The sequence below is a fragment of the Camelus bactrianus genome, chromosome 12 (genome assembly GCF_048773025.1).
Source record: "Camelus bactrianus isolate YW-2024 breed Bactrian camel chromosome 12, ASM4877302v1, whole genome shotgun sequence".
In the NCBI taxonomy this organism is placed as follows: domain Eukaryota; kingdom Metazoa; phylum Chordata; class Mammalia; order Artiodactyla; family Camelidae; genus Camelus; species Camelus bactrianus.
In genome coordinates, this window is record NC_133550.1 from 19,336,542 (window position 1) to 19,354,238 (window position 17,697).

General features: G+C 31.5%; 1 protein-coding gene across 1 annotated transcript in view; it reads right to left on the reverse strand.

Moving 5' to 3' along the window:
• Positions 1-17,697, reverse strand: part of ARID2 (AT-rich interaction domain 2) — a 137,020-nt gene that overhangs the window by 56,587 nt on the left and 62,736 nt on the right. Inside the window, exons 4-6 of the mRNA XM_074374992.1 lie at positions 10,112-10,245; positions 4,417-4,635; positions 966-1,033 (exon numbers count right to left, since the gene is read on the reverse strand). Coding sequence (XP_074231093.1) covers positions 966-1,033; positions 4,417-4,635; positions 10,112-10,245 — 421 coding nt within the window. The remainder of the gene's footprint in view (positions 1-965; positions 1,034-4,416; positions 4,636-10,111; positions 10,246-17,697) is intronic.

Here is a 17,697-nt window from a genome sequence, read left to right on the forward strand (position 1 = left end):
TTTGGGGCCAGCTTGAAGTTGGAAATTAGAAAGGCAATTCTGTATCATGATGAGGAATGTGAAGATATAATACTCTCAAAAAAAGGGAGATTCTACCTGAGATATGAGTTAAAAACAATCCACTAAATATTTCACTACTAGCCTGTTCCACAACTTCCATGGATTTGTTTTTATTATCAAGTCATTAGACAAATCTCCAATGAAGAAATTAATATAAAGTCATTCTGATCAGTATTTCCCTTCAGGTGACTGGCAAATACAACACAGAAGTGAAGAAATACTCTCTATCCAATCTGTAAAAAACCCCACAGAAACAAGTCTGCTGAAATTTATAAACCAACATCACAAAACACAAAAGAATAATCTACCATGAGACAGAGTCAGCAGACTTAAGAATTGCAAAAGGCTTAGATATTAGCATTATCAGGTGTGTGTTTGTATACGTAGACATATATTTAATTTTTAATTTACATTTTATATGTAAAATAAATACTTTAATTTATGTTCATACATAATTTATTATATTAGTAAAAAGATATTTTAAATATATATATCTTAAAAATTAATAAAAGCATAAAAGAACAAAATAGGCAAATTTGAAAACATACAGTGAAAATTCTAGAAATTAAAACACAGTTACTAAAATAAAACTTAAACAAGTCAAGAGCCATAGTAGACCCAGCTGAAGAGTGATTATGTGAACTGGAAAACAATCATAAGGAAGTTACCTAGACTGCTCCTCATAGTCTGGGTATTCTGGGATTTATTGTTTTTGTTACAGATTTATCATTCTCAGAAATCAATGTATAAATAAAATAAAAACTTTACTTCTGTTTATTAGCTATTTTAAAGTATTTTTTAAACTCAACTTATTCACAACTTGTATATAAAATAAGCAACCATTGATCCTTGGCCCTGGGTTACATGTAATTCAATAGTTCAATATTTTAATTTATATGAATTACCTTAACAAAATCTCTATCAGTCTTCTCCTTCCATTCTTCTCCAAATACAGTAGAAAATGATCCTAAAGCTAAAAGAATAAATAATATATTCAGTAAAATGAAATTATTTCTTTCACTTAGTTCCTTAATTGGTAGGTTTGGAAAAAGAGTAAAAATACATTTTAAGATATCTCGTACATTGAAAACTGTTTCATAGTAAATGTTACAGAGTCATGATAATTTCTTTTGAAATATAATTTTTAAATTATAGAATTCAAAGAAAGTTTCTGTCACTACAATCTAAAAATACACAACTCATTTTCGTAATAGTTTTACAGACAATAAGAAAAACAATGAAGAGTACTATAATAGTTACTCTGCATTAGTTTTCATTTGTAGAAGAGAAAATATTAAAAAGTCAAACTGATGCTATTGCTATTAGATTGCCAGACTGTGAGAATTTTAAATCTTCATATGTATGTCAAAAAAAATTGTGTAATTCATATTTCAAATGTTATTGGGCAAGACATTCTTTGTAACTACTTCCCACAAATGAAATCTCCTTTAAGAAACATTCACAGCCCTACAGCTTGTTTATATTTCTTGATAAAGTCGTTTTAGGAGGAAAGTCAAACCACCTATTTTCAAAAACTGCTTATTTCTTTTTTACGCTTTACTTATTATTGTATTATTTAATTATTTTATTTTGGTGAGAAGAGGTAATAAGGTTTACTTATTTTTAGAGGGGGTACTGGGGGATTGAACTCGTGCATGCTAAGCATGTGCTCTACCACTTGAGCTATACCCTCCCCACAAAAGCTTCTTCTTAATAACACCCTGCTGACCTGACTCACAACAAAGGTTAAGGTATATAGATAGGTACATGTTATGTCACTTTTTTCTCCTTTATGTTGCTAACTCATATCATCAGTTATGGGACCAGACAGTAGAGTATAAAACAAATGCTGTGTTATACTTTAAAACATTAAGCTGTGGCACAATAAGCATCTCCCTTTAAAAATTAGGTAAGTATTTTCATCAACCATCTGTATTTATCTGTAGTCGATAATAAAAGCTACTGGTTTTCAAGTGCAAAAGAAAACTAGTGGCAACTGTTAACTGAAAAACTAGTTTTATGAATGTAATTCTTTAAAAAAATGAAAGTAAATCTCCTTAATGGATGTGTTGTGACAAGCATAACAAATGGATACATTTTCTGTTGTAAAAGATTTACTGAATCTTTGCAGTCTAATTAAACCTTTAAGTATAGACCTAGTATTTACTTAATATTGAATTAAAGTTTGTGAAAGTACTTAGGTTAGAATAAAAATTTTCATTGAAAAAATATTTTAAAAAGGTGAGGAACAGAAACATTTTAATGTTTTATTGATACTAGGGTCATGGGGACATGATATAAAGAAAAGATGTGAAAGTTTTTAATAAATAAATTTAACTATAGCAACCTAAAGAAGAATTTCATAAAATATCAAACTTACATATAAGTAGCAGCTTAATCAGAAAAATGAAGCCCACACACCACTAAAGAGAGACAAGATTTTGTTTGTTTGTCCTGAAAAAAACCTTATAAAGAAAAACTTCACTGGGAAAAGAATACTGGATGGAAATATAAGATAAAAATTAAATTTTTGCCACATGGAATTTTTATTATTGTTCTTCAAACACACAAAACGTATAAACAATCCACAATTTCAAAGGAAATGGTATCTACATTTATCTCTCAATTAAAATTCCATGCCCTAAAAAAAAAAAAATCAAAACCTCTCAAGAGCCTAATAAAATATATCTACTAATTAAATATATCCTTAATCCTCAAACTCAAAAGAATTGTTTTCATAATGTAAAACCATTGTCTTAAGTATAAGGTAGGTCTTCATGAAGTCCCTATGAACCTTGGAATTCAAAACTTCTGATGATTGGAATAATAGAAGCACTCCTTAAATAGCATTCGCTAAATTATTCATGTTTTAGAGATTGCTACTCTGTGTAATAACGTAGTCTGAGATAAATAAAAGCGCTAAAGAATGCAAGAAGATAAACTGTGTCTAAAGAATGTCATACCTCAGTGCACCAAAAACTGGTAAGATCACTTTTATCATAAATGTACATGTAATCCTTATTCAATAATTAAGTGGTAAGACTTCACTAAAATTCTTCTGGTTTGAGAATATTTATTCTTTTTAAAAAGATTTTTAAGATTTTAAGATTTTTAAGAAATGTGAAATAATTTTAAACTCCATTCTATATTAAATGCTGAAAGATGTCTTTAAAAAATCAAAATTAAATATTAGGAAGCAAAGAACACAAAAAGTGAGATGGACATTGACCAAATTTAGATCTTCAAAGTTACAATAAAAACTGAGAAGTACTGATCTTTGTTCCTCCTCCATGAAACCAAAAACAGTTTTCAGACAGGGTAAGAAACTAATTTTCACTTTTGTTTAAAATAATTTCAAAATGTCTTCATACAAAATAAGTACATGTCAAACTTTAAGAAATCCTCTTTAGATTATCCAAATAAAATATGTTTGTAAAGTACACTACTGACCCAACTGAAATTGCAGAAAAACGAACTCATTTGCAAACATGTTGCTACTTAAAAACAAAAATACTCATGAATCTATAAAATACCATAAAAAATTCACAGACTGTGTCTACTGTGCTATATACATACTTTCTTGTGTGATAAAATAATTACAATATGTATCAATACCTTAATCCTTCAATAGAATATACTTCTGGTAAAACAAGTTACAATGGTGTTGGGGTAGATGAAAAGAAAAAAATTTATACAAATAACATTCAACTGACATATATCTTAAAAAGAAAAACTATAAGCAGGAAAAAAGATTCAAAATCTGTTTTCTAAATCTCTATTAAACTATTGAGCTACAATTAGAGAAATGAGCAATTTGGTCTGAGGAGTAACCTAGATTTACTATGAGATCATTTCACAGAAAATAAAGAATTTGATTTATAAAACCTACAACTAGCAAACTCTACAAATGAAAAGAGTATGAAATACTTGATAATTCTTATTTTGATTATTTAGGCAGCAAATTTTCAAATGCATTGACCTAAACTGTTAGGTTAAAAATTATAAGCACATACTAACAGTAATGGACTTCAGAAAAACAATCTCTTCCAGGTCCTAGTTTTCTCTATCAGAATTTTGTTTCAAACAGTCTTCTCAAATCAATAACCCATATTTACTCTAAGAAAAACAGAATTTTAATTTCAAAATCTCTAGTGAGGCTAAATTACTATTCAAATATTTAAGGTTAAAAAAATCCAAACATTCATTCTTTTAAATAATACATTTAATATAACAAAAGCAAATAAAGATTGCTTCTATACTGACTAATAAAAAGTATTCCTCTCCTTAAAAACCTTCAAATAAATCTGTAACACCTTTAACAGAATGATCACACAATATGATAAGCTTAAAACTTACTGTCATCAAACACCCCAGCATTAGCAAGTAATAAAGTGATGATTTTAGGGTCTTTTTCAAGTTGCATGACATGCTTGCTTTCGTTTGATAGGAGAGTGCATACGTTAATAGCAAAGTCCACTTCATTTGGGAGTCCAGATAATAGTGAAAGCACCAATTTGTTATAATCATTTGGCGAATTGAAGTCCATAGATAGCCCATAACTTTGACGCAGATAATCTAACAAAGATAAAAACAAAAACATCTTAAGTTTAGAATTAGAAACCATTATGGTTACTATCTTCTTAATACAGGACAGAAGCTTCTTTTCTTTAACAAAATATAAACCGGGTGTAAGTTTAGAGTTCAACTTTGTAAACTTAAGTTCAAATTACATTCCTCAAAAAGTATTAACATACAAAAAATGTATATATTATCTTGGATATCATTGCCAAATTATTATTGTTATTGTTATCTTAATTTGCCTAATCAACACCTTGTACTCTTGCATTTCAAGGGACTTATTCTGATTTTTATGTACTATAAGCCAGGAAAATTGGTTCCTTTGAAAATTTTAACAGGATCATGTTTTTAGACACACTGCCTACCTTCTTTACCCAATTTTGGGAGGACTAGGAGTTTTTTAGGTTAGATTCTCTGCCATATAATTAACATAGTAAAATTCATGCTTTTTAGTTCTAGTTCTGTAAGTTTTAATACACATAGTCTTTTAACCACAATCACAATCACAATCACAATGGAGATGTAGAGTATTTCTATCACCTTGAAGAAGTTTCTTCATGCTCCTTGGTAGGTAGTTGATCGCCTCCTCTACCCATAGACAATCACTGACCTACTTTGTGTTTTATTTCAAAATGCCAAATTAATGGAATTATTCAATATATATCCTTTTGTTTCTGATTTCTTTCATTTAGAAAAATGCTTGTGAGGTTAATATCTATTTTGACGTGTATGTCAGTGCTTGGTTCCTTTGTTCTATAGCATGGCTATAACAATTTGTTTACCCATTTCCTCACAGAGGGCCATTTGGACAGTTCCTGGCACTTATGAATACAGCTGCTATAAATATTCACATATGGGACTTGGTGCAGACATACTTCTTCATTTTTCTTGGATTGCTGGGTTATGCATAAGTATATGTTTTACAATGTAAGAAACTGTGAAACTACTTTCCAAAGTGGCTGTAACATCTTATTTTTCTAACCAGCCATGAACAGAGTTCCTGTTGCTCTGCATCCTTGTCAGCATTTAATATTGTTAGTTTAAAATATTCTGAATATGAGTCATTTATCTAATATTTGTTTTGTAAACATTTTCTCCCAGACAGTGAGTAGCTTGTCTTTTCATTTTCTTAACAGTATCTTCAAACAGCAGAAGTTTTCATTTTGATGTAGTCTGATTAAAAACATTTTTACCTTTACAGTTCACACTTCCGTGTCCTAAGAAATCTTATCCTAACCCAAGGTAATAAAGATTTTATGTAGGAGAATTAATTTAAAACACTTTAAAAACTTTGAAGGTAGGGAAGATGGGATTATAGGACAGTAATATATAATCATAATACATATAAGAAATTCATACATATAAGAAGATGTTGTATTTCTACGAGTACTGACTCTACTTGGTGCAGTTTAGGCCCTGGTAGCTATGTCCTGAAACATATATCCCTGGTACATTTTTCACATAAAGATTTAACTAGTTTAATGGGAAAAGGCAAGAAACAAAGAGTTAGAAAACTGCCAGATAAAACATTTCAGAGACATACAGATTAAAAAAAAATTAAATGTCACTAAATGGAATGTAAATAGGAACCTACTGTCACAACATGCTACAGAAAAAAATCACGTAAGAAATTTCTTCATTTCCCAATGTAATATTTGAGGAGACACCTCTTCAATGCTACAATATTCTAGGAGTTTCTTGAGTAAGTGCCATAATACAATTATAAATGAATATGACAGATTTTTTCCCAATATTTAGGTTTGAACAATAATACATTGTTCATTCATTATAATCCTGATTAAATGAAATTTCTCATAAATAACATCAAATAAGTATCTGGAAAAAAATGTAACTTCTGTGAACAGAGGAACAGATTTTTTTATATTTCTATACTGCACACTGGAATTAATCATGAGATGTCAAGTCTCATCAACAGTTAAGTTTTTAGATTCCACAAAATTTTCAGGCAAATTTCAACAGAAAAAAGTTGGAACCCACATTCAACAACTGTCAGTCTTGTTTATGTGCTTTCAGTATGATCTTTTTTTTTAAAGTACAGTCAGTTACAATGTGTGAATTTCTGGTGAACAGCACAATGTCCCAGTCATGCATATACATATATACATTCATTTTCATATTCTTTTTCATTAAGATTATTACAAGATATCAATATGATCTTAGAATTGTTCTGATTGCTAGTGAAGAATGACAGATGCCATAATATTTGAATTCATTACATCCTTACATGAATGACTTTGCCAAAGACATCTTGAATTAAAATAAAATGAATAAATATGATAATTATGAAAATCCTTTAATTATATGAGGCTTGGTAAAGATTCCTAAGGTAATGTAGGAGAAAATGCTTACCAGATTTTCAGAGCCTCCCTTCCCATCCCCAAGGAGACATGACTGAATAGGTACAATTTTATAATCAGAATGGGATCGGAAATCTATTTTTAACATTCCTGACTCAAAGTTTATATGGATGCATCACTGCTGACAAACTTAATTTAATCTGAGGCAATCACTTCTTTTTGTTTTCAGTGTAAGGGAAAGGGAGGATTGTTCCTGGAGTGCTATTTACATCGCAGGAATCATACAGTACATTCTTTTCATTGACATTGGCAGTGACTGTTGTAGTTCAAATGTCTGTTAGAATTTGAGACATGTAAAGGAAAATCTTTGCTCAATTACAACTGATTAAATGAAAAAAGTTAATCTTCCAGTATGAAACTTTTCTGAGTTTAAGTACCCAAAATACAAATGGATAGGATGCTCCGCCTCCTTTGGCCAAAATGATTGGACTGGATTAAATGCTCACTAAAATCCTGGCCAGCTGTAAACTTTTACATTCTATTACTTTCAGTGAGTTATCATTTGTCGATTTTGTCTTTCACAATTTTTCTACTAAAGGTATTGCAAGTAAATTAAAAATTTTAAACTTTAATTAAAAATTAACTTATTTTAATTTTAAAATTTAAGAGAATATAAACAAAAAGTCCTTAATAATCTACCCTATAATCCTGCATAAATGATTATATCCAAATCAATGCCAAGGGGAAAAGAATAGAAAAAGAAGGTATTCATGGCAAGGAAAAGTGCAAAAAACTATGTAATAAATGATACCATATTTTGATGTCAATATTTAATAATCCTAAATTCAAAGCAAAATCTACCTAATATTTTTTGGGCCACTTAACGTCACTGGGCAAAAAGAGTCAAGATCCTTAAAGGAAAATTTGGTCCCATATTCTATCAATGCACAATATTCTATTATGATACTTAGGAGTAGAACTGCAATCCATGCTAAATGTCTTGAAGCTACTGCCACTTTAAATTTATTGTATTATCTTTCAAAATATTGTTTTAGAATAGCTTTTCCTAATATCAACAATATAAGCATCTCTAGATAAATTTATATATCCAAATATATTAATCCAAACCTACAAGAAGAGTAAGGCTGGCTGATCAAAAACATAGACACAAATGTTTTAAAGGTTCTAACTGAAATTTCCTATAGGCTCATAATCTATCACCATGTAATTCTACTTTGGTGTTTATTTAAACACACACATACACACACACAAATTGACAGCTATGGAGCTTACTATAGTCTCCTTACTGATATTTGAAAAGTATCATCAGTGAAGGGTTTGTTCTGTATACTGATAATCATGTTAATTTTCAGAATACTGTGATGTTTCTACGGCTCCTTCTAGAAAAATGAGAAGTACCTTAAATTCATAAATGCTGCCCTGAAATACTACCTCTTTTTCCAGTTTGAATTAGATATACTGTAGTCTGATGTTCCCCAGCAATTCCTAGTTTTTCCTTTCATGACTCCCCAATCCTGATTTTATCAAACATGCTACATACGTTACATAACTGTTCAGATTCTTCTTTAAAAAAAAAAAAAGACAGGCATATGACAGCATATCAGAAAGGAGTTATTATAACACCAGGTTAAGCAATTCTGTCATTCCCTCAAACTGTGTAGCTCTATCAGTGACTTCCACTATGCTTCTGAAATACCAAAAATATTTCACTTCTTTCTTGAAGTAAATCATTTTTAATTGGGGGGTGGGGTGGGGTGGAGAAAAATAGATCCGGAAAAAAATTCATTTTAAACTAGATTTAATGTAGAAACGGGTCAGTTTGGGAAACTGTATAGAAACTAAACTCTGTTTAAGCTACGAGAATGGACAGTCCTGCTGTCACTGTAGTGGAAGCACACAGAGTTGTAAGATGGTCTTAAAGGCCATTAGTACAATGTCTCATTCAATATAGGAATGCCCTCTATAACATCCTTGAATCAGACAGTGCTCATTAACCCTTTTAGGAACAGGAAGCATATCTTCTAACAAGTCACCCTATTTTATTTTACCAGCTTAAACTATTAGCAAGATCATCAGATGGTGTTCTCTTTCAACACTGGTTCTTGAGGCAGTAACTTCTAATTAAAAACAAAGCTAGATTTGGTTTGCACCTGCCACTGCCACCACCCCTCCGCAGCCCCATTATACAAAAGTATCAGATGAAGCCTCTTCTAATGGGGATCACTGTTTCCTCAGCTATTACTGACTAGAGAAGAAATAGAGTCAAATTCAACATGAAGGAAACTTTGAAAACAGGTAATGGAAAGTAAAACAAAAAAGTCAGTGATACTGGCATAAATGAGAGAGCTTAAATCTAAGGATTAACTAAGAGACTGGGATTAGGTACCAATGAAGAATAATACAGATCCAGATAATTGTATATTGCATAAAGAACATACCCTTCAAAAAGACATATCTCCTTCTTCTTAGGCCAAATGTTGGTGACCGAACAAAAGAGATACTTATCTCTTCAGAGCTCTCTTCCTAGTCATCAACCCCTAGAGTCACTAAACACTGAACTCCCATCTACTCTGCCTCAAGAATCTTGTTATTACACTCTCAACCTGACTACTCTCAATATGAGTCCTTTTAAGCTGCAGATTCCTCTATAACCATTACAAAAATGACTTAAATGAAAAAAATCTCAGTACCTAGTACTATGACATGAAAATAGCTGAATAGTTAGAAACATGTCTGAGGACTTCTGATGCTGGGAATTCTGGTAATCAGACAATCTAGTGGATGCTAGTTGAGTATATTTTTTGGCTTTCTTAATCCTAACAGGACATTCCTCTTCTCATTTTAGTGACTATTCAGGATAAAGTCATCTTTAGCCAAAGAAATAAGAAAGAAACTTCACCTGAAAGCAGAGGTGTACTTGTAACTCTGAAAATTCCTTCAGCTAAAAGCCCTATATGCAGTCTGTGACAGAAAGGGCCCTCATACCAAATTAGGTGCTAATCTTTGGAAGCCACCTTACCCCAAGGCTTTAAGGATTTTTATATGCAAAGTAAGGGACTAATTCATTGAATGATGTCTATTTTCCTAATTCAAAACTGTGGACCTATGCCTTGTTCCTTTCCAGTGATATTTACCTGACACACTGTGTTGCTGGTAATTGTAGGAAGATGGAATTGCACCAATAGGAAGCTGTGGTTTTGGATTGCCTGGTGGTACCTCATCATCATCCTCCCCAAAATGATGAACTTTCTCGTACTTTTCTAGGTAACTGAAATAGAAAAACAGCACAGTAGAGATTTAAAAACAGATTTACATCTTATTTTTTAACTTCTACCACATATATCTGTTTTCCTCTTCTAAAGGCCCTACATTTAAAAATAATAAGATACCACAAACCTCTTATATTAGTGGAACAGTCATTTCAGCAGTAACACTGCAGACAAACTCAATGCAATCGTTCTAAGTGCTTTTACATTTTCAGAAAAGACCCCACCACTAGTCAAATAAAAATATAAAAGTAAAGAATATCAAAGAACAACTACATGTGAATGAATGGTAGTACATTTTATTTACTGATTAAAAAATAGTATACATGGTCACTGTAAAAAAAACACGTGAAAATAAGATTTCCCTTGCCTCTCCAATCTCACTTATCAGAGATAACCACAGGTTCACGTGCATAGCATATTTTCTGTGCCTATTTTTATTTAACAATATATTTGTGAGATCTGAGCATGTCAATACATACAGTACTACCTCAGTCTTTTTTAACAGCTATACATTTGATCCTATTAATTTAACTAGATCTTTAGTAATACATTTAGCTATTTTTTTTTTGCTATTACAAATTATGCAGCAATAAGCTTAATCACTGTACTTATTTGAATATTTTTCTCTTGGCAGACATCAGAAATGACATGTTCATTGTAAACAGAAATATGGCCAAATTTCCATCAAAAAGTGATGTGCCCAATGTATTTTGATCACTTTATAAGATAGTTCCTATATTCCTCACTGTATCACCATTACTGTGTATGGTCTAACATTAAATAGAACTGAATTCCAAATTCATAGTATATCATCATCTACCAATTTACAACAAAATTCCAAGAAAGATTTTAAAATGGGGAAATAACTGGTCAAACCCCTGTCAAACAAAGCACTGTAACTACCAAGCTCATTACTATACTTCACAAGAAGTTAAGCTCACTAATACAATGACTTACATTTATCATAGAGAAGTTCTAAATGTGATTATTTATAGATCAATTCTTCTACTATTCCTGACCAAGACAGGTACTAAGTCCATCAGTCACTATTTTAAAAGTCCTGCAGCTACTCAACCCTTCGCTGTTAACAGCTATAGACAGCTGAGATGACGGAGGGGTGTATCAGTGAATATACAGCATGACCTCAGAAGTATTATTTTGTTTTTAGTACCAAACCTTAACTTTCAAGGTGGGATGAAAATAAGTTATAAATTCACAAATATAAAAACTAATGACATGGAAAATCAGTACCATTCCTCATTTTCCCCTTCCAGCTTTACCAGGCACAATAATACACATCTAAGACCCTGGAAAGGCATTAAACTGTCTCTTTCCATTCCTTCCAAGTTCTTCATATAAGCTCAGTTTGAGCAAGGAACTCTTTCCTAGCTGGCAGCTTGATAGCTAATGAATCTAACACTTTCCTCTTCTGTTGGAGATATTAAAAGGAGAGACACATGCCCAGATATAACCCTTGAGCACTGAGGAGAGCATGCAGCAGCACACGTTTCACCATGATCCTGGGGCGGTGCCCCAGCAGATAGAATTTACAGTCTAAAAACATAAAACAAAAGAAAACAAAAAGATGATTAAAAAGAGGCAGTCTCTTTCCAGTATAGACTCAAAATGGACTTAAACAGGTAATAAATCAAGACTATTCTTTCTGAATTTCTAATGCTGATGTCATAAAGAGTATACATAAATTTGGACACAAGTAGCTGCTCAAAAATTATATGACATTTCCTACAAATGAGGGATTATCTACATCTCTTGAAATCCCAGAAGCAACAGTACTGAAAGAAGTATTTTAGAAAGCATGGTCTTTCAGAACTGAACTCACTGTGGAATGGTTAAAAACGAACTAAAAATAATTAATTTTATTAAATAATTTTTATTTAAATACATTCAAAATAACAATGACGATGTAGAATTTTTACATCTAAACCTTACGCTAATAATATGCTTAAGATGCTCTTTATAACTTTGTTACTCATAAGGTAGATTTAAAATTTGTTTTTTATCACAGCTGGGGGAGAAAATGTTACTAGTATAGAAACAACATGACTATTATCTTTTCCCTCCCAGAACACCCAAAATGGAGCATAAGCAAAATGAAGTGACTGACAACAACATAAGTATTAGATATTCAAAATAAATAGTAAATATGTATTATATACATAAAACCCTTCATAATTTAAATTCTCATAAGATATTTAAAATATGACTCTTAGCCCCTTGGAACATTCTAACCCTATTCCTCCGAACACATTCTTCATATAATTCCAATCCCCAGAAATTTATGGTTTACGCAAATTGTTATGATTTAAAAATTTTTTATTTCCCTGGCTCGAGGATCAGTACTTGCTCTCATGCATGATTAAATATTTCCAACTGAGACTCAACCTTTCTTAGTTCAACTGAGGTTTTGGCATCCAGTTCTGATCTCTTGTCCTTCTCAATAAATAAGCACAAAGTCTTTTGGTTTTCAAAGAGCTATACTTCCAAAATCTAAAAAGTATTAATAGACAAGAGAAAGTAGCTAAAATAAAGTTACACTTCGAAGTCTAGGTCTTCAGATTAAATTTTCTATCATGACTCAGTTTACACACTAAGATACACTGTTTTAAACTACAGTTACACATTTAAACTACAAATGCTAGACTGCACTTTTCCCTCTCTTCTCATAGTCAATAACATCACTTCAAGTAGCTATTAATCAAACAGGTTTCTACTAAACTCTTACAGTAATCTGCCTAGCACACTACATATTTAATTCAAGATTGGTAAAATATGGGAATACAGATGGCAGTCACTCTCTCATCAGGCAACACAGAAAACTAGGTTCCTTAGTTCAATATTAGGTACAGATTAAAGTGGGGCAAGTTGTAACTTCTTTGTCTTCAACTTGGCATTAACTTATTTTGTAGTGAATTCTATGCCATAGGGCACAGACTTAAGATGACTAGGTCAAAGACTTACAGGACAAGGGCAAATATGAACAGTTACCATATAATATAGAAATTATTTTATTTTTCTATTTTATTTTGCAGGACCTTAAATTACTCCCTTTTGCTTCTTTTCCTTCATTATCTAATCTCCAAAGGTGCATTCCCTCCTCTTTAAATTTCTTTTCCCTCAGAAAAAATACCTTCCAAAGACTACAGTCCTCAAAACACACACACTTTTAAGCCCAGGACCTATGGTCAGTGCTCTGATCGAGCAGGACTCTTTTGTACTTAAGATATGGCTTCTCTTTCCAATGGTAATTTTAGAGCAATACTAGTTTCCTCCACAGATTTTCAGAATTGCCCTTGTTCTCCACAAATGCTTGCTTCAGGAGAGAAAAATCTCTCTACTGGGATTTGATGTTTACTTTTCTACTTATAGGAAACTTGAAGTTTGTAGTATTTTGTCTTCTAGCTATATCGAGGGTGTGTATTTATATAGTTTTATTTGTTCTTCTTGTTGATCTTTACTGATTTTGGAGAATATAAAAACAGAGATTTGGATTTACCTTGTCTACCATTATCCTTACTTGTCCAGTAATTGATTTGAATCCATTTATAAAAATGTAAAAATTTGACAGTATCCCAAAATTTGCAAGAAAAATTGACCTCAGGGAAGAATGTTAAGTAACTCAAAAGCAGAACAATGTATAATTAATAGACGGAATTTAAAAAAAAGAAAGATCATGATTTATTAATTGTACACAGTGATGACTGCATTCACGTTTTATTTTCATCCATGGGTCATACTTTCACTATGGAAAAGCAAGAATCAAAATAAACTGAACACAGAAATAGACTTTCGAACCAATGTATGACAAACTATTATACTAACATTTTTTTCAAAATTAAAGCTTACTGCTCTGATTAAAATAGTATTCAATCATTCATTCAACAAATAATTATTAAGCATTTTCTACGTGCCAGACACTGTTTTAGATGTTTAGAATACTGAACAAACAAAGCAGATCAATATCCCCATATATACGGTGCTAACACCCTCATGGGGGAAACAAATAAACAATGAAATCAATAAACATACTTTTAAATAAGACCACAAAAGCTTTCTGTATGGCTATATAAATAAAACTTAAAATATAATTTCACATTTATCATCAAACAAAAATTTCATTTTAGGTATTTCTATCTAACTATACTAAGTTATACATTGGTGAGTATGTCCCCAATTTTCCACTGTTAGGAATATAATTATAGTCTGAGAAACACAGATGTCTCGAGGACATCACCTGGAGATCCTGGACTTAGAGCCGGATGGCGTAACTTGTGAAACACTGGGCTGTCTCTCCCTGGAGAGCATATAGTAAGTACATTTACAGGTGTAAGAGGAATCATTTCAATTAACTATTGTTTTTTTTTGTTCTCTTCAAATGTATGTGTGAGAAGGACTGTATATAGGTATGAAGCAGTCAGAAATGAGGACTGTACTAAATGTCAATAATTTCGCTTCTAGAAATTTATCCTTTATCACATGTTGGCAAAACACAGGATAAGAATGTGTAACATGACAGCAGTTTGTAAGTACAAAAGACTAGAAAAAAAGGTACATACTGAAACAACAGGAAAATATTGTTTTAGATTCTTAAATTCAACTACTATAAAATGGTTAAAAAAAAAAAAGAGAGATCTATACATGCTGATGTGTAATTGTAAAGGTACAGAACAATGATGTATACGGTATATTTCTACCTATGTATTAAAAAGGAGATCAGCTATATACTTCCATGTGAACAAAGTATTTCATGAATGAAGTTTTAAAAAAATGTAATTGTGGTTAACTTTATAGTAGAAACTTTCTCACCCTTCATGTAATTTTCTTTTCTTTTCTGTTTTTAAACTGCTCTTGATTACTTTTTAAATAAAAAGGGCTAATTATAAATAACAAATCTATTTAAAGGTACAATATTTAAAACAGAATGAAGAGATGACCTAATGGGATAGAACAGAGAAGGCCACTGTCTAGTATAAAAAGGTAGCATTTTGTACAAGTGTGGGAAACAGAGAGTGTATTCGATCATTAATATTGGGATAAAAGATTCACTATTTGAAAACAAAAATAAATTTCTACATCATACTGTATAAACCAAATTAATTTCCAGATGAATTAGAGATTTACATGTAAATTTTAAAATACAAAATAAAAACCCAGAAGATAAAAATTAATTTATTTATAGAGTACAGAAAAGGCCCTCCTCAGCATGAGAGAAAGCAACCACAAAGAAAGAGTAATATATGCAGCTCATGAAAATTTTAAAACTTCTATAAGGCAAAAAATAACACAATGCTAAGTAATAAACAACAACCTGGAAAAATATTTCATGCAGAAACACACACATACACACACACACATTTAGAGCATAAACTATTTCAAATCATTATGAAAAGAACCAATACTGCAATTTTAAAAAAATGAACAAATGATATGATTTTTAAACAACAAAGAATTATTTTATAAGAAAAATATAAATTTAAAATGTGAGATGATTTTTTTGAAATATAATACCCAGTTTTGGGAAAGATTTAGGTAAGCAGCAACTCATACACAAAGTAGAAATATACACTGGTACAACCATTCTGGAGGGATATTTTGTAATATGCATTAAGAGCATTAAAAATATGAATACCATTTACGTCAGAAATCTTTCCTCTAGCAAATTACCCTAAGGAAATAAACATTTTACTCAAAGATATATTTAAAGATATATTCAAAGAGTTTCCAAAAAAAAAAAAAAGCCATCCACCATCATTTCTGAAGATGAAAAACAATCTAATTATTCAACAGGAAACTGGTTCACTAAGTTTTATGCAAGAGAATTCTATGCAGCCCATAAAAATGGCATTGTAAAAGAATACTTATCACATACAAGAATATTTGAGATACAATAATAAAAAAATTAGAAAATGCAACAAACTGATTCTATTTAAAATATACGTTTTATAATTAAATACCTGCAAAAAAAGTCCTAAAGCTTATACCACCAACTGTTAACAGTAATTTCGTGCTAGAATTATGTGACTTAAGTTTTTAAAATTTATTTATAGTTACTAAATTTCCTATAGTAGATATGTTTTATTTTTATTTTATCAAGGAAAAACTAGAGTACAGGTAAAGAAGTTATTCTTCCTGAGACTGGAGTGAGAAGAAGGTGAGTTAAGATACAGATCATTTTGAAGTGGTAGGAAAAGACAGCTTAAAAAGAAATCATACATGCCAGTTTCTATTTTCTTAGTATATTAGAAGACTATCTAAAAAGAGCACAGATGGCAGGAGTAGAAATTGGGGGATTTAAGCAAGGTGATAAATCTTTAAAGCAATAGAAAAAGAGAATGTGGTCATTTCTTGAGATGGCACCTAGGTAGTAACAGTGTTATTTGATAAAAGAGAGATTTTAGTTTAAATAAAAGGAAGAAGACTGGGGGAGACAGGAAGTGGACAGGAGGGACAGAAAAGGAATAGGAAAGATGTGAAGGGAAGAAGAAAAGGAAGAAGGAAGAGGAGATCAAAGAGGACAAGAAGAAGAGAAAAAGAGAGAGAGGAAATGAATAGGGAAGTATGAAAAAAGAGACAGTCCAAAGGAGTAGGAAGGAGAAAGAGGAAGACTGAAGAAAGAAGAAAGCAGGGCAGAGCTCTTTAAGATTGAGGATATAAGAGAATTTTTTACAAATGAAATAGATCATCTAGAGACCATCACGGAGTGTTGTGGTTAGCTGCAAAGCAGTAACTATATGGAAGAGTAGACTTGAGGTGGTTATACAATGGGTAGAAATTACCCTTTGTAGAGTGAAGGTTCTGGATGGAACTAGCACATACTGGCACACAGAGGATACACAAGATGTAATATATCTCTACAGTAAAACACACCCTTCATAAATGTCTAGATTTATTTCTGAATGATTACAAAATATAACATTTACTTACATTCTTAAATAATCTAAGAACTCTTCCAGATTTTATAAACCAGTTGAATATTAAAATTCTAAGAAAAAAGGACAGAGGTGGGAAATTACAAGAAGGTAAGTTTCAGACTGGAATGGGGGAAGAAAGCACGAGTGGTGAAAGCCCTCTGGAAAGCTGAGAGAAGAGGAGATAAGGATTATCATGCTAAATTATTCAAGACAAAAATAATAGCTAAGTAGACAGAACATCATGGAATTCCTTTTCAGAATCAGTTCTACCACATATATAAATCGGTTTCATTACTGAATAGCTGTACTTTGTTTTCTGACCTCAGACAGTGAAACTGAAGGCTCTGGCCAAATGAGGAAGAAAAATCTATTACCCTCAGGGGAGCGGCGCTTGTTTAACCAATTGAAGTACACAGGACAAATGCCCTCCACCGTTAGCATAACATCATCAGAATAAAGAACGCGCTTGGAGCTCTCCCTGGTGCTGCTATCTGAGGCCTGACTTAAGGACTAGTCTTTCTA